General features: G+C 36.6%; 1 protein-coding gene across 1 annotated transcript in view; it reads right to left on the bottom strand.

The window, feature by feature from the left end:
- Positions 1–24,967, bottom strand: part of ANKRD31 (ankyrin repeat domain 31) — a 128,882-nt gene that overhangs the window by 45,837 nt on the left and 58,078 nt on the right. The window contains exons 13-18 of the mRNA XM_025296392.3: positions 20,455–20,599; positions 16,894–16,946; positions 14,427–15,927; positions 13,747–13,908; positions 11,441–11,578; positions 3,897–4,039 (exon numbers count right to left, since the gene is read on the bottom strand). Of these exons, the coding sequence (XP_025152177.3) occupies positions 3,897–4,039; positions 11,441–11,578; positions 13,747–13,908; positions 14,427–15,927; positions 16,894–16,946; positions 20,455–20,599 (2,142 nt within the window). The remainder of the gene's footprint in view (positions 1–3,896; positions 4,040–11,440; positions 11,579–13,746; positions 13,909–14,426; positions 15,928–16,893; positions 16,947–20,454; positions 20,600–24,967) is intronic.

Raw genomic sequence — 24,967 nt, 5'->3', positions numbered from 1 at the left:
TCAAGCAGCAGAACAAGGCCTAGAATTCAAGTTCTCCAATATCCAGTTCTGTGTCTTGTCTGTTAAACCAAGTTCCCTTTCTGCTATTTCCTGTGGTTAATTTTCAGTTCTTGACATTTATCTTTACAGAAGACCCTCCACGACTGAGTAATCATCTTCTCTACCCCTTAAAGTTACCAAATTTCTATGAGAGAAGCTAGAGTCTTCAAAATAGGAAAATTCTCACTTATGAAGTGAAAGTCACTCAGTCGTGTCCGAATCTTTGCAACCACAAGGAATGTAGCCTGGCAGGCTCCTCTGTCCATGGAATTCTCTAGGCCAGAATACTGGCCAGAAAAATATACTACAAATTGATAACAAAGTCAAAATGTAAAGATGTAGGATTGCCTGAAAAGAAAGTGAAAGTTACTCAGTCATCCCCAATTCTTTGTGACCCCATAGAATATAGTCCATGGAATTCTCCAGGCCAGAATACTGGAGTGGGTAGCTGTTCCCTTCTCCAGGGGATCTTCCCAACCCAGGGATCGAAACCAGGTCTCCTGCATTGCAAGTGGATTCTTTACCAGCTGAGCCACAAGGGAAGCCCAAGAATACTGGAGTGGGGAGCCTATACTTTCTCCAGGGGATCTTCCTGACCTAGGAATTGAACCAGGGTCTCCTGCATTGCAGGCGGATTCCTTACCAACTGAGCTATCAGGGAAGCCCAGGATTTCCTGAAGTTATATATTAAAATAATATTGTAGAAATGCTTAAGGCACCTGAGAAGCAAAACTGATAAGGGATAAACTAAAAGGTAAAACTGTTAACCTAAAAAAAGAAAAATCAGGATTTTAATATGGTGGTGGTGGTGATTTAGTTGCTAAGTCATGTCTGACCCTTGCTACCCCATGGACTGTAGCCCGCCAGACTTCTCTGTCCACAGGATTCTCCAGGCAAGAATGCTGGAGTGGGTTGCCATTTCCTTCTCCAGGGGATCTTCCCAACCCAGGAATTGAACCTGGGCCTCCTGCATTGTGGGCAGATTCTCTACTGACTGAGCTACAATTAGAAAGAGTTAAATTTATTATATAAAAATTTAAAGTGTGATCTTGACTCTTTTGAAGATTTAATGTAGATTATAATGAACTAGCAATACTAAAAATACAAGACTTGTCTTTAAATTAGCTTATCTAAATTACTTTGGAATATGGTGTTTTTAGCTGGATACTGTAAAGCTAAAGCCAAGAAGAACTACAAGATCACTATATTCTTATTTAGATATTGCCAAACTTTTTCGGGAAAGAGCCAGATAGTAATTATTGTGTGTGTGTGCCGTGGTGTCTCCAGCATAACTACTCAGCTCTACCGATAGAGCACAAAAGCAGTCACAGACAACACGTCAACAAATGAGCATGACTGTGTTCCAGTAAAGCTTTATCCATGGGCACTAAAATGTGAATTCCATGAAATTGTCATGAAATATTCTGTCTTCCCCCACCTAGCCATTTAAAAATATAAAAATTACTCTTAGCTATCAGCTATTCCAAAACAGGCAAAGGGCCACAATTGCCCTGGGAGCTGTTTGCCAGCCCTTGCCCTAGACGAGAAATGTGTTTTACACAGTGATGTGGATTAACAATTCTGAAAATGCGTTACATTTATATGAGAGTTGGACAAATAAGTAAATAAATCGTGGATAAAATAACCAGGTTTATCATTGTCAGAAAAAGAAGTTGTAAAGAAACAAGATGGATAAAAGCTAGAACGAACTCTGTGAAGCTGAATTAGAGTATTTAATATATACAGATAGATTAATTCAGAGATATAGATATGAGTATATATGTATTAGTATACTCACATATTTTCCTGTCTTTACCCTCTGAAAGGGCCGAGAAAGAATGACAAACTGATAGCAATAAGCATAAAAAAAGAAAAATCAGGATTTTAATATAAGTGTATTAATACAGGACCTAGGGCCAAAACTTGTGGCACCTTTCAAAATTTTTGAAAAAAAGAACTTCCCTGAGACCATGATGCAAAAAGTTAACTGTGAGATAAAGGATGTGCTGCCATACTATTTTGCCAGAAAAGCCAGGCCAAGAAAACATACTTTATTATAGTGTCTCTGCTGAAGCAGAAATCAATCAGTATGTACTTCACTTAGAAACTAAATACAATACTACTTAGAGGAGTTAACACAGCAGGCCTAAGACTGCTCTCTAGAGAGGCCGCTTATGTGGCTGGCCTGTAGCTGGCATGTGAGAACCGGGCTGGCAGTCAGTGTCCAGCGCTGATATAAACCTGTCCCTAATTGCTGTGACTCTCTGTGCTTAAACTGTCTACACACACAATGTGGTGTATGCTTTTGGGAGTCTGGAATCTTGGTAAGTGCTAGGTAGAGGGTGTCCACAGGACCAGCCCTCAATATAAATCATGAGCATTAAGTTTCTAATCAGCTTTCCCGGGCAAAAACTTTGTACTTATGTCACTACACTTTCACTGCTGAGGGAAAAGCAAACCGTACGTGGCCTCTCGTGAAGAAGAGTACATAGTACAGCCCGCACACAGATACCTCCAGACTCTACCTTTTCCTCTGATAATCCAACTATGTATCCTTACTATATTGCTGGAATAAATCTTACCCATGAATACCATATGCTGAGCTCTGTAACACCTTCTAACAAATATCCAGGTATAGGGGTGATGTTGGGGGGGGTCCTTATATTCTATATTGCATATATGCAATATTCTATATTGCATTTTTCAGGATAGTCTAAAATCCTAATTTTCCTACTATGAATTTTTTGCCCTTATTTAAGTGCTTTCACTTTAAATGACCTTTTCCCTGTACAAATAACCAGCAGGTTCATCACTTCAGTGACTCTCCCTGTTTGTTTTCTTCCACTGCACAATCACATAACCTCAAGATTTTGTCAATTCCTTTTTAATTTAAACATCTTTAAGGTCAAAGAGCTTCTTTGATCAAAAGAAGTCTCCCTGGACATTAGCCTACCCATCTGGTATTATTCTTAATTATTAGTTTATACCTTTTATCTCTGCAAATCACAAACTCAATTTTTCTTTCACATGACTATATTCAGGCTGAAAACAGTGGAGATATATTTTCACAAAATTAAATAAAAACTACCAGACTATTAAAAAATACCTAGAGACAGATAAAGTGGTATTAGTGAGAGAGCCAAAATATTTTTTTACATGAATCTTGGTTTTATACTGTTGTTGTTGCTGGTAATTTCCTTAACGACTTTTCAAAGCAAAAAATTATTCCTGAAATCTACACTATCTACAGATAAATTTTCTCCTAAGGTTTGTCAAAAAAAAAAAAAAGATAAGTCTAAAAATCTGAAGAATTTTAACATCTAGATTTGAAATTTAGTGTTACTCTAATAATTAACCTAGTAATTTTCCCGTTATTTTCACCATAGTTGTTTATAAAACAATGAGAAAAAAATACAACAACCCCCAAAGAAACAAGCAACTTAAGCTTTTACCCATTTCTTTGAAACTTCAAACTCACTAAGAAATTTCTGAGTTTGAAAATTGTCTGGTTATCACATATATCATCACTATATATATTCTTTTATGTACAACAGCAAATCATTTCAGACAATTAAAATTAGAACGTATTACATTGATAGGCTGTGTTTACTCTTAGCCATTTCATTTTATTCTGATTTACATGAATTACACAATGAAGAGACAATGGAAACAGGATTCATTAGGAAATATATTGCTTTTCTAAACTATATGTAATATCATATACACTTGTACCTCTAAGCAGTTTTAAAAATTCTTTGTCTTAAGGAATCACTTTAATTAGCAATTTAAAATACCTTCACTGTCTTCATTCACTTTTTAAAGAAAAAGAAATAGGAACCTAATATGATGAACTATACCTTTAAATGGTTGTTTGCAACAGCATCATGTAAGGGTAGAATTCCATCTACATTTTCACAATTAACATTAGCACTAGCTTTTAACAACTCTACAATTACATCACTCCATCCATTACTAGCTGCCTTATGAAGTGGTGTCCAACCTGAAAAAGGAAAAAAGAGAAACAAAAGAAGCTACTTACAAATCAATACTCAAGTAGTATCCTCATTATTAAGTTTATTTTCACTAATGGAATGAATATATATATTGATTCAAATGTATATACTAAGTACTGGACAGGAAATAATATTGAAAACAGGCTACGTTAACATCCTCTGAGCCCACAGCTGCCCTTGGACATGGCCCTGTCCACCAGAAGGCCCAGGACCCAGATCCTCCCACCGTGCACACACACTAGACCCAGGACACCCAGGGCCCTGCAGCCAGAGTCCCTGGAGCCCAGTTCTACCCACCAATGGGTGGGGACCAGCCCCAGAAACCCCTGGGCCTAAGCCCTGTCCATCAGCAGGCCTGCTCTAGCCTTGGGAATAGCCTCAGCCACTAGCAGGTGGACGCCAGCCCCTGGACAATTACAGCTCCACAGCCTGCTGTGACAGAAGTCAGTCTACCAACAAGCAGGCCAGCACCAGCCCTCGGACCAGCTGGGCCCAAGTTCTGCTCAGCAGTAGGCCAACATAAACTTTAGGTCCACTGAACCCCACAGCCACCTGTAATAAGAACTGGGCCCACTCATCAGCAGTCCAGCACGAGCTCTAGAACCTGTGGGCCCTGCATCCAGTCCCCAAGACCTGGCTGTGCTCACCAGTGGGCTGGCAGTAGTCCCAAGAACTAGCTTCTTCCACTGGAAGGCAGGAAACAGCCCTGGGGTCTCCTATAGCCAGACTCTGCCCATCAGTCAACAAGCACTAGTCCTGGGGTCTCCTGGGGTACAACAGCCAACTGCCTTGTGACAGCCCCACCCACCAGGCCAGCAGCCTCCACACAAAGTAGGGCAACCAACCCAACTGCGGACAAGCCAGGCCTACCAGACCACCCACAGCAGTCAGACTGACGCAAACGAAGGACACATGTAGCCCACTTCGTGGGGACCCCTAGAACATACAGCTCTGCTAATCAGAGGGAAGTGAGCTCCTAGAAGCATAAGACATTTCCTATAAGAGGCTACTTCTCCAAGGTTGGGAAATGTAACAAACCTATCAGATACATAGAAATAAAACTAGTTAGTTAGGCAAAATGAGGCAACAGAGTTTAAAAGAAAGAAACAAGATAAAACCCCAGGAGAAGAACTAAGTGAAGTGGAGATAGGAAATCTATCTAAGAAAGAGTTCAAGGTAATGACTATAAGGATAGTCAAAGAACTTGGGAGAAGAATGGATAAACAGAGAAATTAGAAGTTTTTTAACAAAGAGTTAGAAAACAAAGACCAACCAACCAGAGACGAAGAATACAATAACTGAAATGACAAATACACTAACAGGAATTAACAATACACTAAATGATATATAAGAACGTATCAGCAAGCTGAATGACACAGCAGTGGAATTCAAAAAGTAAGGACAGTTTAAGAGCTCTCTGGAACAATATCAAGTGTGCCAATATTTTCATTACAGGAGTCCCAGATGAAGAGAGAGAAAGGGACTGAAAACATATTTGAAAACATAATAGCTGAAAGGTTCCCTAACCTGGGAAAAGAAAGAGACATCCAGGCCCAGGAAACAAGATCAAGACAGTCCCAAACAGGATCAACTTAAAGAGGACCACATTAAGACACATTGTGATTTAAATGGAAAAATTTAAAGACAGAGAATATAAAAAGCAGCAAGAGAAAAGCAACAAATAACATACTAGGGAACTTCCATAAGACTTTTGGCTAACTTGACAACAGAACTCTGCAGGTCAGAAGGCAGTGGTACCATATATTTAAAGTGATGAAAGGGAAAATGTACAACCAAAAATATTGTACCCAGCAAGGCTTTTATCAAATATGATGATGATATCAAAAGCTGTATAGACAAGGAAGAGCTAAAAGAGCTCAGCACCACCAAACCAGCTTTATGAGAAATGTGAAAGGGACTACTCTAAGCAAAAAAGAAAAGGCCACAACTAGAAACATGAATATTATTATGAAAGGAAAAAGTTAATTGGTAAAGGCAAATATACAGTAAAGATAGTAAGTCAACTGGGTACAAAATTAATAGGAGTTTAAAAGACAAAAGAAATAAAATCATCTATAACCATAATAAGTAGTTAAGGAATATACAAAACAGATGAAAAATATGATACTAAAAACAGATACTGAAAACTCCTTACACTACTGGAGGAGTGGAGAGTAAATATGCAGGGTTGTTAAAATGCATTTGAAACTAAGAGATCAGAAGCAAGTTAAAATAATCATATTATATATATATATATATATACACACACACACACACACACACACACACACTCATGGTAACCATGAATGAAAAATCTATAATAGTTATGCAAAAAAGAAAATGGAAACTAAACATAACATTAAAGATAATCATAAAATAACAAGAAAACAAAAGAAAAAAATGAATAAAAAAAGAATTACAAAAACAACTCCCAAACCATGAACACAATGGAAATAAGAACATACATATCAACAATTACTTTAAAAATAAATGGACTAAACGCTCCAATCAAAAGACAAAGAGTGATTGAATGGATACAAGAACAAGACCCATATATATATACTGCCTACAAGAGACTCACTTCATATCTAAAGACACACACAGATTGAAAGGTAGGGGATGGAAAAAGGTATTCCACGCAAATGGAAACAAAAAGAAACCTGGAGTAGCAATATCTGTATCAGATAAAATACTTTAAAACAAAAATTGTTATAAGAAACAAATAAGCACATTACATAATGACCAAGGAATCAATCCAAGAAGAAGGTATAACAATTTTAAATATATCCAATACAGGATCACCTAAATATATAAAGCAAATATTAACAGACATACAGGGAAAAATCAACAGTAACACAATAATAGTAGGGGATTTTGACACCCCACTTTCATCAGTGGACAGATCATCCAGAAAGAAAACCAGTAAGGAAAAACTCATAAATGAGACATTATACTAGATGGACTTAAACTGATATATATAGAACATTCCATCCCAAAGCAGCAGAATACACATTGATTTCAAGTACACATGGGACATTCTCCAGGATAGGTCACATGCTAGGCAACAAAACAAGTATCGGTAAATATAAGAACATTGAAATCATATTGAGTATCTTTTCATTCATACTGAAATCACTATGAGACTAGAAATCAACTACAAGAATAAAACTGAAAAAACACAAACATATGGAGGCTAAACAATATACTGCTCAACAACCAATGGATCATTGAAGAAATCAAAGAAAAAAACAACAAACACCTAGAGACAAATGAAAATGAGGACATAATGATCCAAAATCTATGGGATACAGCAATAGCAAGTTCTAAACTTCTACAGAAGAAAAATCTCAAATAACAACCTAAACTTATCCCTAAAGGAACAAGAGGAAGAAGAACAAAAAAATGTGAAAGGAGAAGGAAAGAAATCATAAAGTTCAAAGCAAAAATAAATTAAATAGAGGCTAAATAAATAGAAAAATAAAATCAGTGAAACTAAGAGCTAATTCTTGGAAAAGATAAATTTGAAAACACTGTGGCCAGATATACCAAGGAAAAAAGAGAAAAGGCCCAAATAAAATAAAATATAAATTAAAATGTTACAATTAACAGCACAGAAATGCAAAGGATAATAACAGATTACTACAAACAACTACATGCCAATAAAAAGGACAACCTACAAGAAAAGGAAAAATTCCTAGAAATATACAATCTCCTAAGAGCTAACCAGGAAGAAATACAAAATATAAACAGATCAATTACCAGTAATTAAATTGAATCAGTAATTAAAACTCCCAACAAAGTCCAAATGGCTTCAGAGATGAATTCTACCATTAGGGAAGAATTAACACCTGTCCTTCTCAAATTATTCCCAAAAATTGCAGAGGAAGAAACACTTCTGAATTTATTGTACATGCCCAGCATCTCCTCGACACCAAAATCAGAAAAAGATATAACACACACAAAAGAAAATTACAGGTCAATATCACTGATGAACATAGGTGCAAAAACCAACAAAATTTTAGCAAATCGAAGCCAACAATACATTAGAAGTATCGTACACCATGATCAAGTGGGATTATCCTAGGAATGCAAGGATTTTTCAATGTCTGCAAATCAATTAATGTGACATACCACATTAACAAAATGAAGAATAAAAATTGTATGATCACACAGATGCAGAAAAAGCTTGTGATAAAATTCAACATCCATTTATGATCAACTCTTCAAAAAGTGGGCATAGGGGTAACATATCTTAACAAAATAATAAATGCCATATATGACAAACTACAGTTAACATCATACTCAACAGTGAAAAGCTAAAAGCATTTCCTCTAAGATTAGGAACAAGACAAGGATGCCCAATCTCACATTTATTCAACCTATTATTAGAAGGCCTAGCCACAGCAATGAGAGAAGAAAAAGAAATAAAAGGAATCCAAAGGAAGGAATCCAAACTGCAAAGGAAGAAGTAAAGCTGGCACTCTTTGCAGATGACATGATACTATACATAGAAAGATCCTAAAGATACCACCGAAAAACTACTAGGGCTTACCAATAAATTCAGTTAAGCTGCAGGATACAAGATTAATATACAGAAATCTGTTGCATTTCTACACACTAACAACAAATGATCAGAAAGCAAAATTAAGGAACTTTCTCATCTTCAATTGCATCAAAAAAATAAATACCTTGCAATAAACCTACCTAAGGAGGTAAAGGAAATGGCAATCCACTCCAGTACGATTGCCTGGAGAATCCCATGGACAGAGGAGCCTGGTAGGCTACAGTCCATGGGGTCGCAAAGAGTCGGACATGACTGAGCGACTTCACTTCACTTCACTTCAATGAGGTAAAAAAGCTATACTCAGGAAATTATAAAATAGTGATGAAAAAAACTTTAGATGATACAAACAGTTGAAAAGATAAGATATACTGTATTAGAAAAATTAATAGTTAAATGACCATACTACACATTGGTGATCTAAGATTCAATGTAAGTCCTATCAAAATACCAATGGAATTTTTCACAGGGATAAAATAATTTTAAAATTTGTATGATAGCATGAAAGATTTTAACTAGGCAAAATAAACTTGAGAAAAAAGAACAGACTGGAGGAATCACATTCCCTGACTTCAGATTATACTACAAAGCTACAGTAATCAAAACAGTCTCCTATGGGCAGAAAAAGAGACACACAGATCAATGAAACCAAACAGACAGCCCAGAAATAAATCCACACACTTACGTCAGTTAATCTATGACAAAGGAGGCAAGAATAAATAATGGAGAGAAGACAGTTTCTTCAATAGTGGTACTGGGAAAAACTGAACAGCTATATGTTTAAAAAAATGAAATCAGAACAGTTCTCACACTATATATAAACATAAACTCAAAATTAACCAAAGAATCAAATGTATGACTGGAAGCCATAAAACTCATAGAAGAAAACACAGAGAAAATGCTTTTTGAGTAAATTATAGCAACATTGTTTTGGATCTGTCTCCTAAGACAAAGGAAACAAAATAAAAAAATAAACAAATGGAATCTAGTTGAACTTTAAAGCTTTTTCACAGCAAAGGAAACCATTAACAAAAAGAAAAGAAAATCTACTGAAAGGCAGAAAATATCTGCAAATGATATGACTGGTAAGGGGTTAATATCCAAAATAGATAAATAGCTTATACAGCTCAACACCAAAAAACAAACAGGCCAATCAAAAAGTGGGCAAAAGACCTGCACAGACATTTTTCCAAAGAAGATATGCAGATGGACAACAGGCACATGAAAAGATGCTCAACACTGATAATCATCAAAACAATGCAAATCAAAGCCACAATGAGATATTATCCCACTTTGGTCAGAATGATTATCATCAAAAAGAACACAAACAGTGTTCACAAAAAGAATACCCACAAATAACAAATGTCGGTGAGGATACGTAAAAAAGAGAGCCTTTACACACTGTTGGTGGGCGTGTGAATTGGTGTAGCCACTGCAGAAAAACAGTATGGAGGTTTCTTAAAAAACAAAACTCCACATGATTCAGCAATTCCACTGTTGGGTATATATCTGAAGAAAACAAAAACACTAATTCAAAAAGATACATGCACCCCAATGTTCACAGCAACATTATCTACAATAAGCAAACGAGTACTGCTGCTGCTACTGCTGCTAAGTCGCTTCAGTCATGTCTGACTCTGTGCAACGCCATAGACGGCAGCCCACCAGGCTCCCCCGTCCCTGGGGTTCTCCAGGCAAGAACACTGGAGTGGGTACTCAGCCATAAAAAGAATGAAATTTTGCTTTCTGCAAAAACATGGATGAACCTGGAGGGTATCATGTTTAGTGAAATAAGTCAGACAGAGAAAGATAAATACTCTATGTTATCATTTATACATAGAATCTAAAAAATAAAATAAACAAGTAAATACAACAAAACAAAAACAAATTCATGGATATAGACTATAAACTAGTGGTTACCAGTGGGGAAAGGGATGAAGAGAGAGGCAAGATAGGGTAAGGAATTAAAAGGTATAAACTACTATATATAAAATAAATAAGCTCAAGGATATATTGTACAGTACAGGGAATACAGTCAATATTTTATAATAACTAAGTGGAATATAGTCTATCAATTTTGAATCACTATGTTGTACACTTGAAACTAATACATTATAAATCAAGTATATCTCAATAAAAACATAATCTTCATTTTTTAAAACAAATTAATCTCATCAAAAATATTTATTGATACAAGTGACAAAAGACTAACAGAACACAAGCTATCATGGGACCAAGTAAGTACTAATCAAGTCAAGTGGTTTCAAGTCAGATATTAAATTAGAGTAAGATCATCTGACCTTGCTATTTATATCTTGTATTGTCACATTTCTCTTTAAAAAAACATGTGAACAATCAGTCTGAGTTTTTTCCCTCTGGAATTTCTTACACAAGTTTTTTTGTGTGTGTGTGCTTGAGAAAAATGTTAGAAGATCAATTTAAAAATGGAGCTTTAAGATAAAAATAAGACCTGGAAGAAAAAAAGGAATATTATCAAGAAATAAGAAGGGACAGGGAAAGAATAAAATTTGGCATTCCCTATAAAATTAGGTAATGATATTAAAGTCTCCAAGGAAAATGCCTAAATAAAGCTTCTTTATTGAAAAATGAATGAAAATAAATGAATGCTCCCAAAGATATATTAAAAGCTGTTTCAATGGATATTTTGGCAATTGGTGGGAACTGGGATAAACCATAAAATATTATAAAAAGAATTTTCAAAGTGATCTTCTATATAACAGTCAGGATCAAAATGGGGGAGGGTGGGTGAAATGTATATATCAGTGAGTTCAAATTATAAAGACATTTACAATTTAAAAATCCAAACCTGCATTATCTTTTAGATTCACGTCTGCTCCAGATTCTATCAGAGCTTTCACCAGAGACAAATGTCCTCTTCTGGCAGCCAAATGAAGCCGGCTTTCCCCTGTGGCATGCCTCTTATCGATCCCAGATGTTTTCATTTCTGTAAATTTGCCAAGCAAAACTGAGTTTTCTGCCAAGTGCTGATTTTAATGAAGGATCTTAGAAAACACAAAGCAACTTCCTAAAAACATCCTAAAAAGGATGCACTACACAGAAAGTAAAAGTCGTTCCGTCATGTCCGACTGTTTGCAACCCATGGACTATAATCCACCAGGCTCCTCTGTCCATAGAATTCTCCAAGCCAGAATACTGGAGTAGGGTGCCATTCCCTTCTCCAGGGGATCTTCCCAACCAAGGCATTGAATCCAGGTCTCCTGCACTGCACGCAGATTCTTTACCATTTGAACCACCAGGGAAGTCCCACACAGAAACATACGTCAATTAACATTATAATTGCTGTTCCTATTTTAAAACACAATTTGTAAAGAAATGGTAGAGCATCTGAGCACATTAATTCATTCTAGCTGTTGTTCACTCTATCCTGAGCTTGACTGAAGCAAATAAGACTTGCTTCATTTCTATACTCGTTTCACTCAGTAGTCCATAATCCACTTTCCACATTTATTCTCATATCTCAATGAGTGTGTTTCTGATGACAAAAGATGTCAAGAACCAAACTATGGCCTATTGAGCATTTCATTTTTCTTTCACAGAAAACTCAGTACAATATTATTATCTAAATATTTTTATTTCTTTTCCTTACATCACAAGTTAGAAATACTAAAAATAATGAATTTTTTCCCTAAACTATGCTAAAATGATATACTAGAAGATATTTTTGTAATATTATATAAAGAAAATAGAAGACACTATCTCTTCTTTTGAGTGGCCTGCAGCCTAGAGGAATGAAAGACATGGAAAAAATTACATTAAAATCTGATTAAGTGCTACCAGAGAAACATACTAATTTCTTGTGGTTCTGGAGACCAGAAATCCAACACCAAGGTAGCAGGGCTGCACTTTCTCTGGAAGCTGTAAGGAAGAATCCTTCCTTGCTTCCTCCAACTTAGCTTCTTTGGCTTTTGGACACATTGTTCTTTTGTCTGGCTCTTCACATTATCTTCTCTTTCCTTGCGTGTCTCAAAGCTGACTCCATTTTTCTTTTATAAGGATACTTGTTAGATTTGGGTCCCATTTGGAAAATCCAGTACAATTTCCTCATCTCAAGGTCCTTAACTATATCTGCAAAGATTCTTCTTCTAAATAAGGTAATATTCACTCTTTATATATATATATATATTAAATGCAACAGTATCACAGATTCCAGGGATTAGGATATGGACATAGGTTTTTTGGGGGGCCACTATTCAACCCACTATAGGAGGTGTATGCTGCTACCACTGCTGCTAAGTCACTTCAGTTGTGTCCAACTCTATGCGACCCCATAGACGGCAGCCCACCAGGCTCCCCCGTCCCTGGGATTCTCCAGGCAAGAACACTGGAGTGGGTTGCCATTTCCTTCTCCAATGCGTGAAACTGAAAAGTGAAAGTGAAGTCGCTCAGTCGTGTCCGACTCTTAGCGACCCCATAGACTGCAGCCTACCAGGCTCCTCCATCCATGGGATTTCCCAGGCAAGAGTACTGGAGTGGGGTGCCACTGCCTTCTCCAGAAGTATGTATAAGAAGTGCTTTAGTTTACATGAGAGGGAGACAATGGGGAAAAGTTCAAAAAGGATGCATAGTATTCTTACCTCTAACTCTATCAACTTTTTCTTACTAATCAACTTCACAGGGCTTAACATTTGACCTGAAGTAGTCCAGCCTATGTTTCACCACAGAACCAGCTCCAAGAACTACCAAAGAATAGTCATTTATCCACATTGTCAAACACTGACAAAAAGAAACTAGTGGCTATGCTTCTTTAATTTCCCTTATGTTAAAAGGGCTCAGTGAAAGTTCTAAGGGATCGGACACAATCCAGATCTGCTGCCCCGACTCAATCTCCTTGCTGTCTCTACTGTTTACCTTATCTCCTCTAACATAATAAATAGACAAAAATATGACAATATATTGGAAGACTAAGAGATTCTCAAGTGGTGTATTATAGTAAAACCACCTAACAAATAGAGCCGAAATAATCTTATAATTTAGTGAATGACTAAAAAATAAACAGTAAATATGAAAGTGTATATAATTCTTTGAAGGAGAGTGGATTGCTAGGAGTGGTCATGCAAAAACCTTGTCCCTATATAGTACAGGAATACAAACCTTGGCTGCAGGTAGCTTTGGAGACATTTTTTCTTTTTCTGAAATTCTGAATTTTTTTGTGTGATTGGATGTGAGTAGGCATATGAATTTCTGAATCTGGTTTTTCTTTTTTCTCTTTACAGTTTCTTACAGTGTTTTCATCTCCATTGACAAATTCCTCACCTGAAAAAAAAAAAAAAAACATTTTGAAGTATCAGTGTTGTATTTCTCCTTACTGGTTATAGGACTAAGAAAGAGTCTATAATTGCTCCACGTTTCTGTTCCTTTCTAGACTGCTTTTTTATTTAAAGGAATGGAAGCCTTTAAAAATGTTTTCATACAACAAACGTAAATTAGTTTCCTGGATGCAATTTCAACAGTGAATCACTAAAATCAATGGAGCTAACATTTTCCTGCTATGAAAATGTTGTTAGGTTTCTTGACATCAAGTAGGTGCTATATTAAAAAGAAAGCTAAAAACTCATAGCATACTGTTTTTTTAACTTCTGTCAATACTAATTTAGCACCTTCTTTCAAAGAAAATACCATTACTTAACTAATTAATAGTATCTCCAAATTGTGATCCACATGTCCTCATTCTGATCAGTTTGGGCAGAGGTTAAGTGAAATTCAGTTGGAAATTTCTATGAAATAACTAAATCTATAGGAAATGTGTACAACTTGAACACTACTACTAATACCTGGTTTGTGAGAAATCTCCTTCTCTTCTCTTTGACTAAGTTGTGAGATGTTGGTCAATTCTTCACTGTCAGTAGAATGAAAACCTATATTTTGTACAGCTTTGCTCTCTTGTCTTTTTTCAACTTCAGTTGCTTCCATTACTTGAAAAGGAACACCTCTGGATGAAGGCCTATTTGAAGGACTTGTTTCTTGGCCTGTGTCAGTATAATTCCTTTTAGTGTCTCCTTCCTTATTCACCTTTTCCACAACATGTAGATCTGTTTGATTCATTAAAGGAGTTAGTATGCTAGGGCTATAATCCTGAGGATTCTTGATTAGCTTCTCATGACTGGTCAACTCTGAAACTTCATGTGTCGAGACTGTTCCTATACAAGCCAGAGGAGTATGTTCAGGACTGCCATGTGAGTGATCAAAAGAAGTTCCACATGAACATTGTTCATAATTTGAAACATGTTCAGAAACTATTATATTATCTGAATTAGAAAAACTAACAGCTTCCTGTTGTGGAAGTATGGTTAGGCTGTCTGCTTTTAACTCATTTTCCTGTGGAAAATGGTCTTGAGAAGGTAAAAATTGTTGAAAATCCATTTCTTCTCTATTTGTTTTATTCTCTTTATAAGTATCATGGTTTTTGCAACCTGAAGAACTTATCACCTTTTTAGATATTACAGTCTCCTCAGAAGCACAGGAATCACCATGATCATCATTATTAAAGTTTTCCTTTATAAAAGATGGGGAAAATTTTTCCCACTTGAGGCTCTCATCTTTTTGACTTGAGTTACTGTTTTCATGAGATTTATAAGGGCTAATGTGCTCCTGGTCTTCGAGAGTATGAGGCTGCTGATCTGTAGTAACAAGTAGTAACTTGGTTTTTTCATGTAGAGAAAGTCCTAAGAGAGAAACAGCTTCAGCTTGGTCAATGGATTCTACTTCCATACATTTTATTTCTTGACTGTCTGATAAATCCAGGCTTTGAGCATGTGTCTCTCTGGGAATTGAACAAGTTTCAACATCATTACGCAAACCATTGTTCAGGCCTGATAGAGCTTGGCTGAAAGGTTTACATGACTTTTCTGGAAGGTCATCAAGGATTTGGAGAGCTTGTTGCTGATGAGTAACTGATCTGCTTATTCTTCTAGAAGAGACAGCCACTGTCTTTCTTGGACTGCTTTCTTGGCTTGTATCATCCACTTGAGTCCTTTTATGTTGTGTATTTCTTCTTCCTTTATCTTTAGACACACTTGTGCTAGGATCCTCAGCACTATGGAGATTGTCCTTTCTGAATCCTGTAGAGTGTATCTGGTTAAGAATTGATTGTTTCTGCTTGGATTTACCAATTCTCATGTTTGGGGAATCTTTTTGATAATGTTCATATATATCTGTATTTATAAATAAACTCTTCTTGCTTCCTTTATTGACTTCTACATGTTCTGGCTTCTGTCTGTTGGAATTTTCATCATAAACAAACCCACTGTGATTTTTAGAACTGAATTTTGGTTTCTATAGAAACAAAATACATAGTTTTAACTGTCAGCTGTAATTCTACATTCAACTCATTCTGGATTGGAGAAAAAGAAAACTATTATTCCATTCAACCTTATAATTTGATCTAACCACAGGGCCTGCTGGGATATATACAACCTGATATATATTTCAGAAAAAATAGACTAAAAGCAGGAAGACAAATGTAATAGATTCAAACTCCATGTATGTGCTAATTGTTATCTTTTCCATTACATTTTAATTTGTACTTGCCAGTATTTTAGTACTATCAATCTTATTACTAAACATAATAAAAAATTTTAATCAAGCTAATCAATATAGGCTTTTAAAACAATCAGATAATTCCTTCACAAGGAATCTTTGTAACTATGCTTTAAAACCACTCTCCTCTCCCATTTGTTATAGAGATAGAATTAAGAGTTTCTTCCTCTGGTATCTGTTAGCATCATAGGTAGGGTAGTGGAAGAAGGGATTTAAAAACAAAAAGACAGATATGCAACCAAGTAGGCATGTACGGAAAGATTACTGTGGGCTGACAAGACTGAGACAGGGCCAGGGCTTCCTCTCACACATCACAACCTAAAGCATCAGATGGGAAATAACTGCCCACCCCATAAAGTTTAACGGGCTGGATTAGCACCTTTGACTCTCATACTGTGCTCAGGCCAGAGGGAAGTCAACATGGCTGATAAACCTCATGGCTTTATAAAGAGGAGAAAGGAAGTAGGAATGGTTACCAATACATTAGTGTGCCCACATACACTACATTTACTCAACTGCTTCCCAAACTAACAGCCCAGAACCTTCTGAGTCTCATGTAATTATTCCAAAGTGTCTAAAAAGCAAAGGCCAAGTCACTGTTCCTGATGAATGCTTCAGTGGTCTTTCTTTCCCCTCCGATGATCAATAAAATAACCCGCAGGCGTGCTCTATAAACACGTTCACTGCTGAACAGAGAGCTACCTTGTGAGGGTGTGCATCCTCTGCATCTGAGGGGTCAAGGCTATTCTTCTGAGCTGGAAACAAAAAGAGAAAATCAAAGAAAACAGCCTCCAGAGGTCAGACTCTACACTTCTAAAACCACAAGGCCTTTGCCATGAGCAAACCAAGTGGAAAAAATAAAATTATGGAAACACATTTTATTAAAATTGGCACATATAAAATTACATAATTTATGATTTCCATACTTATTATAAACCAAATACTATCTTGAGAGAGCTGAAAACACTTCTGTAGGAAAAGCAAAACAGACCCAACAACATAATGCTGAAGATGGGCACTGAACTTGGTATTTTTATATTCCCCACAGTTATACTCAGATATGCAAGTGTACAAGCTTTTATAAGGCAAAAATTCTTTCATAATGAATTGTATCATTATCACTTCCTAATACATCTGCTTACTAAAGTTGAAGGATACATGATTAACATACAGAAATCCACTGCTTTTCTATACACTAATAGGGAACTATCAGAAAGAGAAAGCAAGGGAAAAAAAAAAAACTTACTTACATTTACAATCTCACCAAAAAGAATAAAATACCAAGGAATAATCTTAACCAAGGAGGTGAAAGACTTATACTTTGAAAACTGTAAACATCAGTGAAGGAAATTGAAGATGATACATGGAAAAGAGAAGATATATTGTGTTCTTGGACTGAAAGAATACTGTTAAAACTTCCATACTACCCAAAGTAATCCACAGATCTAATGCAATCCCTATCAAAACAGTCACAGCATTTTTCGCAGAACTACAACAAGTAATCCTATAATTTATGCAAGACCACAAAAGACCCTGAACTGCCAAAGCAATCTAGAGAAAGATGAACAGAGCTGGAGGAATCATGCTCCTTGACTTCGGACTACACAAAACTACAGTAATCAAAACAGCATGGTGACGGCACAAACACAGACACAGATTGATGGGACAGACTAGAAAGCTCAGAAATAAACCAATGCGGCTATTTTCAACTCCCCTGTGACAAAGGAGGCAAAAATACACAATGGATAAAAGAAAGTCTCTTCAATAAGCGGTACCTAGGGTAAGTAGTGAAACTGGACAGCTAGGTGTAAAAGAATGAAATTAGAACATTTTCTCACACCACATACAAAAATAAACTCAAAACGGATTAAAGACATAATTGTAAGAACAGAAACCACAAAACTTCCAACAGAGAACATGGGCAGGATGTTCTTTGCAATAAATCATTGTAATATTTAATATTATTTTGGATCTGTTTCCTAAGGAAACAAAGGAAATGAAATAAAAGATAAACAAATGGGACCTAATAAAACTGAAAAGCTTTGCACAGCAAAGGAAATCACTGACAAGACAAAAAGATGACCTACTGAATGGAAGAAAATATTTGCAAATGATATGACCAATAGAGGTTAATGCCCAAAATGTATAAACAATTCATAAAATGCAATATAAAACAAAAAACTAAAAAAATGGACAGAAGACGTGAATAGACATTTTTCCAAAGAAGATATACAGATAGCTAACAGGCACATGAAAAAATGTTCAACAGTAATAATCATCAGAGAAATACAAATCAAAACCGCATTGAGATGTTACCTCACACCTGTCAAAATATCATCAAAAAGTCTATAAACAACAAAAGTTGTTAAGGATTTGTAGAAAAGGGATCCCTTGTACACTGTTGGTGGGAATGTAAATTGCAGCCACTATGCACCGACTCAATGGAGATGAGTTTGAGCTGGGAGACTGTGAAGGACAGAGAAGCCTGGTGTGCTGTAGTTCATGGGGTCACAAAGAGTTGGACATGACTTAATGACTGAACAACAACAACAACAATGGAAAACAGTATGGAGATATGGAGACTTCTCCAAAAACGAAAAGTAGAGCTAAGATATGACTGGACTTCCTTGGTGGCACAGTGGATAAGAATCCACCTGCCAATGCAGGGGACACAGTTCGATCCCTGGTCTGGGACGATTCCACATGCTGTGGAACAACTAAGCCCGAGGGCCACAACTACTGCGTCCATGCTCTGGGGCCTGTGAGCTGCAACTACTGAGCCTGTGCACCGCAACGAGTGAAGCCCACACGCCCGAGAGCCCACACGCTACAGCTACGGAGCCGGCGCACTGCAACTGCTGAAGCCCAAGCACCTACAGCCAGTGCTCTGCAACCAGAGACGCCCCCGCAGTGAGAAGCTCCTGCACCACAAGGAAGAGCAGCCCCTGCTCTCCACAACTAGAGAAAGCCCACACAGAAAGCAAATGAAGACCCACTGCAGCCAAAAATAAAATTAATTAATTTTAAAAAAAAGAAACCATGATATGACCCAGCAATTAAACTGCTGGATATATCTCCAAAGAAAATGAAAACATGAATTCAAAAAGATACTAGCACCCCCATGTTCATAGTAGCATTATATATAATACCAAAGATATGGAAACAACCTAACTGTCCATAGCAGATGAATGGATAAAGAAGATGGAGTATATATTCATGCAATGGGATACTGCTCAACCATAAAAAAGAATGAAATTCTGCCATTTGCAACAACCCAGAAGGTATTATTCTTGGTGAAATAAGAGAAGGACAAATACTCTATATTACCACTTATATTTGGAATGTAAAAAAATAAAACAAATCAATGTATAAACAGAAACAGACTCACAGATACAGAGAACAAAGTAACAGTTACCAGTGGGGAAAGGCAAGAGGGGCAAAAAAAAGGTTTGGGAATTAAGAGATACAAAATACTACGTATAAAATAAATAAGCACAGGGATATAGCCATTACTTTGCAATAACTTTAAATGGAGTATAACATATAAAAATACTGAATCACTACATTGTATACCTGAAACTAACATAATATTGTAAATCAATTATACTTCAATAAAATATAAACGATTCTTACATAATCTTTTTGAAACTGAAGTTTAACTTAACTGCTCCTTTGCTGTTTAACTTACCAGTGTAATGATGAATGACAACGCAAAAGTATAGCCATAAGAAAATATTCTTAAGGAATGAAAGTTAACAATCCTGGCCATATTCATTGAAAAAGATACAGCCAAGCATAAGTCACAACTTGTAACTCATGTTATTCAGTCAATGGATTATGGGGGAAAAACCCAGAACTGTATAAAAGTTCTGTTTGCAATGCATACCCTGGGGAGAAGTACATTTAGTATTGTCTTTCTAGTTCCTTCAGAGCTCCTCCATTTGGTGCATTTGCAAACAAGTCAGTGTGCTCTACTAATGGAATGAAGCGAAATTTCCTCAAAACTTTTGAGGAAAATCAATTTAATTTCTATAATTCTAAGCTTGATTTCTATAACTCTCTACTAAGGATGACATGGTTGGATGACATCACTGATTCAATGGACCTGAGTCTGAGCAAATTCCAGGAGACAGCGACAGACAGGTTAGCCTGGCGTGCTGCAGTTCATGGGGTCACAAGGAGTCGCACACGACTCTACCCTTGAGCGCCTCAACAGCAACCGCTGACATGATGAACAGATGTAATAGAGCAGTTTAAGTTTACCTGATGCAAGATGGTTTTGATGTTTAGGAACAAATCTCTCAAGGAGACGCATCATACGTGAGTCTTTGGCTTCATCTAAAGCACACTTTCCATTGTCATTTCTAAATAAAGGATCTGCTCCATTCAAAAGAAGTAACTCAGCCACCTAGAGGAAGATTGTTTTATGTGAGGAGCCCAGACAAAAAGTATATTATTATTATAAATGTATGCTAGCATACAACTCTAAGCAACATCAAATATTTCTTTCCAAATATTTGAAATTTACCAACCATACAGAGTTTGGGTTTACCTGTAACATCGTTGCCCAACAACAAAAATCAATGTAACCGCTACTGAATCATAATTTGTTGATGTACATATGACTTCTCTTACCAGGAAAAGAGAGAGGAAGCAAGGAAGAGGAGAGAAAGCAGGGAGGGTGGAAGGGCAGAATGTCTATGGTTTGGCTGATGATGAAATGGAGCTAGCATATATACTGGGAACTTGAATTACATTAACAGGTTCCAGGGATAGTATGTCTTCTACACATACCTTTGCTGCTGCTCCTCCTCCTCAGCGTCAGAGAGAAACCGGTAAACTCTTAATCTGTTACTACTCCTCAAGTAGCCTCCTCTATGAAGCGCTCCCTGACCTCCTCACCCACTGATGCCCTAGAGAAAAATGACCTCTTCCTTCTTTTATGTACATATTTTATGTCCAATATATGCTATATTATATTATACTCACCTCTTATACCTCTCTCCTATATTTCAAGGTTTTTAGGGTGGGACTCTGTTTTTCTTTTAAAATTAATATTTTGGGGTAGAAAATTAATAAATATGGTTCAAAATACAGAAGACTCAGAGAAACAATGAAAACTAAGTTTCCCTTCTCTACCCTTGTACGTCAGTCATCTAATTATTTCTTCTAAGTTAGCTCTAGTTACAGTTTCCCCTGAATTTTCCCAGAGTGTCTAGTCCAACAGGTATATATGTGTATATCATAAATGTGTATATATGTTGTTTCTTACACAAGTGGGCCTATAATACATACATTTTTCTGTGCTTTAGCTTCTTTCCTGCCTACCCTACCCTGCATCAGACTCTAAAAACTGTTTCAAATCAGATAGATTGAACTTCCTCATTCTTTTTAGCTGCTGAGTAATAATTTACTTTTTAATATACCTATATGAATGTATTAATGCTTCAATTTAGAAGACTCTTGAGAGTCCCTTGGACAGCAAGGATCTCAAACCAGTAAATCCTAAATCAATCCTCAATATTCATTGGAAGGACTGATGCTGAAGCTGAAGCTCCAAAGCTTTGGCCACCTGACACGAAGAGCTGACTCACTGGAAAAGAGCCTGATGCTGGGAAAGACTGAATGCAGGAGGAGAAGTGGATGACAGAGGATGAGATGGTTGGATGGCATCACTGACTCTCAATGGACATGAGTTTGAGCAAAGTTTGAGAGATGGTGGAGGACAGGGGAGCCTGGCATGCTACAGTTCATGGTGTCAAAAAGAGTCAGACATGACTGAGCAACTGAAAAACAACAACCCTACTAATGGATATTTAAGTTGCTTCCAAGTTTTCACAACAGATATATGTCTTAATAATCTTTATATTCCCAGTGTCTATTTCAGTATCTGGCAAAGACTGTATGTTTAATAAATGCTGTTTAATAAAAGAATGAATGTTGGTCTAGGAGGATGTGTGGAACAAGCTTTAAAGAACATTATACTAAAAGAAGCCTAGATTTCCATGTAAATGTCTAGAATGAGAGATAGGGTCAGAATTTCTATAAATTTTAAGCATCTAAAAATTATATAGATATATATTTATATCTATATATATTTAATATATATTTCCTTTTACATATATATATTTCCTTTTACAAAAAAAGCATTCTACAAGAGAAAAGTGCCCCATCACACACAGGGATAATATAAGCCAAATCCTTTAAAAATTAAGATTCAGAAACTTGATGATTCTGCTTTTCAAACGACTTTATTATGGGAGTTTAAAGCTAGGTAAGAGGATTGAAAGTAATAGTAGGTATAATTAAATCTATAATTCATATACCTAGATCTGCACATACTGTTCAGCAATACAAATGGAAAGCATATTGCTTTCTTTCAGGAAAAGTAATTCCATAGTTTGTTTATCTCTCGAGGTTTTATGTCAAATAATAAAGCATGCAGTATGAGAGTATCTGAGGGTCAAGGAACATGAAAAAGAAGACAGGAGGAAGGGGAAGAGAGCCTCACTTCTCTGGAAATCCAGATGGTTACCCTAAGCGAGGGAATACATTACTCTGGCAGTCTCTGTTTTATCCACTGCCTAGCAGATACTCTCTATCCATATACTCTATGGACACCAACTATCCACATTTACCAATTTCCTCCATAGCCTGCTATCAGGACTTCTGAAGCCTACTTATATTACACACTCTTTAACTTAAAAAACTTTCTCTCTTCTCATCAAATGGCAGTAAATAAGTTATTTCCATGGAGTTTTTAACCCTGTATTTTAAACCTGCATTTGATTCTGTATTAGTTATCTGTTGCTACCTGACAAGTTACCCCCAAAACTCAGTAGCTTAATAATAAATATTTATAATCTCATGGTCCTGTGGGTCAGGAATTTGGGAGTGGTGGAGGTGGTTAGTTCTGCCTAGGGGCCTCTCAGGAGGTTGTAGTCAAGAGGCTGGCTGGAGATACAATCATCTAGAAGCTTGACAGCACCTGGAGGATCTGTTTCTAAGACGGCTCACTCACATGGCTGTGGGCAGGAAAAGGCTCAGCGCGCTGCCAGAGCACCTCGCCATGGAGCTGCCTGAGTGGCTGCTTGATATGACATCTGGCTTCCTTCAGCTGTTGAACGAGTGGCTGACAGAACAAGGAAGACGCCACGATAGCTTTCAACCGGGTCTCAGAAGTCATATGATGTGTTACTTCTGCCACATCCTATTTGTTAGAAGCAACCCACTGAAACTGCAGCCCACACTCCTGAGGAGAAGACTCAGGTTCCACCTTTCAGACAGAAGAGTGTTAAAGAACTTGTGGCTATTTTAAGGCCACTACATATTCTTAACTGGAACAAGCAGAGCCATTTCAGTAAATGGCTGGCCTCACAATCTCCACTTATTTAGTTCATCAAACAGTAGACCCCTGAAGGAAATACTTCTACTGAGAGCTTGCCCGTGGCTTTTCACTTTCAACAATATTATTGAATCGAGTGCTTCTCCTCCTTCTAGAATCAGCTGACTTCTGTATTGCTGAACCACTCTGACTCCATCTTGTCAGCTCTACTTTAGTCCTTCCCCTCTCCTTTCTGCATGACTGCACTTTAGCCTACTCATAAGGAATGTGCTCAAGCCAGATAAATTCACTAACAACTTTGCCTTCATCAGATGTGGAAGCTGAAAGAACGCCTTTTGCTGACGCAGATGGTTAATGGTCATGAGACCCAGGAGGAGGAAAACTCCCCATTCCAGTCAGTGCGGATGTGCTTCTCACTTGGTGGTCAGATTCTAATTTTAGCTCTGGCCCCTTGAAATCCCCCTGGACTCCTTTCTGTGGTGTAGAGCACAGCTGTGCATGCCTCTGGATTGCTCTCTGCCCAATTTTGCCAGTATATAAGTTATCCACAATAAACTTCATGATTGCACTGTATGGAACTGCTTTGTTAATAAAGCTTTGTTTTACAGACTCAAAGTTCCTCTCAGTTTGGAGGATATTATTTCATATCTCTTCCTTCCAATAAATCCCTTGTGTAAGAAGCCAATAAGACAGAGAATAAAATTCTTTCAAGTACTTGAAAAGCCAGTATTTTGACTATACATTCCTAATGGGGTATAAACAAAACAAAAAGCACTTCATTAGTAGTTCCATTGTTATTACTATTGTTAATAACAGAAATATCACTAATAGTAATATTGTAAATAAAATGTACAATAAAGAAATGTTAATATATTAAGAAACAAATGCTTAGCATAAAAGAAAAAGAGATACAAGTAAAAAATAAAGTTATTATTAATCTATAATATTAAGTTTGAAATGGAAATATCAGTAAGAACTCATGATTTTTCTTTCTAAAAGTATGATTTCATGGAAAATGCCTAAAAACAATAACATCCAATAGCAATGAGCACACCTCGCACCCAAACTATGGTCTCTAAATAGATTTTCCATTAAAACAGCCATTTACAGAAAATACGGGAAGAAACCATAAAAATCAGTCAAATCCAGAATTTCGGAAACCCCAACCGACAAATTACCCAGGCTCCAGAAGAGACAAAACACAGGAAGAAATGTTATAGATTAAAACATACTTGAGACGTAAAAAACACATGTAGTACATAGACCCTGACAGATCCTCATTCAAACAAAACTTTTAATAAAAATCACTTTTAGATAATTTGGGAAAATTTGAATATGGACTGGGTATTATTAAATGGTATTAACAAATAAGTTTTATTAGGTAAGATGATTTAAAAAATGTGAGTGTAAGAAAAAAGTCCTTATCTGTTA

Source organism: Bubalus bubalis, chromosome 11 (genome assembly GCF_019923935.1).
Source record: "Bubalus bubalis isolate 160015118507 breed Murrah chromosome 11, NDDB_SH_1, whole genome shotgun sequence".
Lineage (NCBI taxonomy): Eukaryota > Metazoa > Chordata > Mammalia > Artiodactyla > Bovidae > Bubalus > Bubalus bubalis.
Note: the sequence above shows the minus strand (reverse complement) of the source record. Positions and strands in the feature narration are given on the sequence as shown.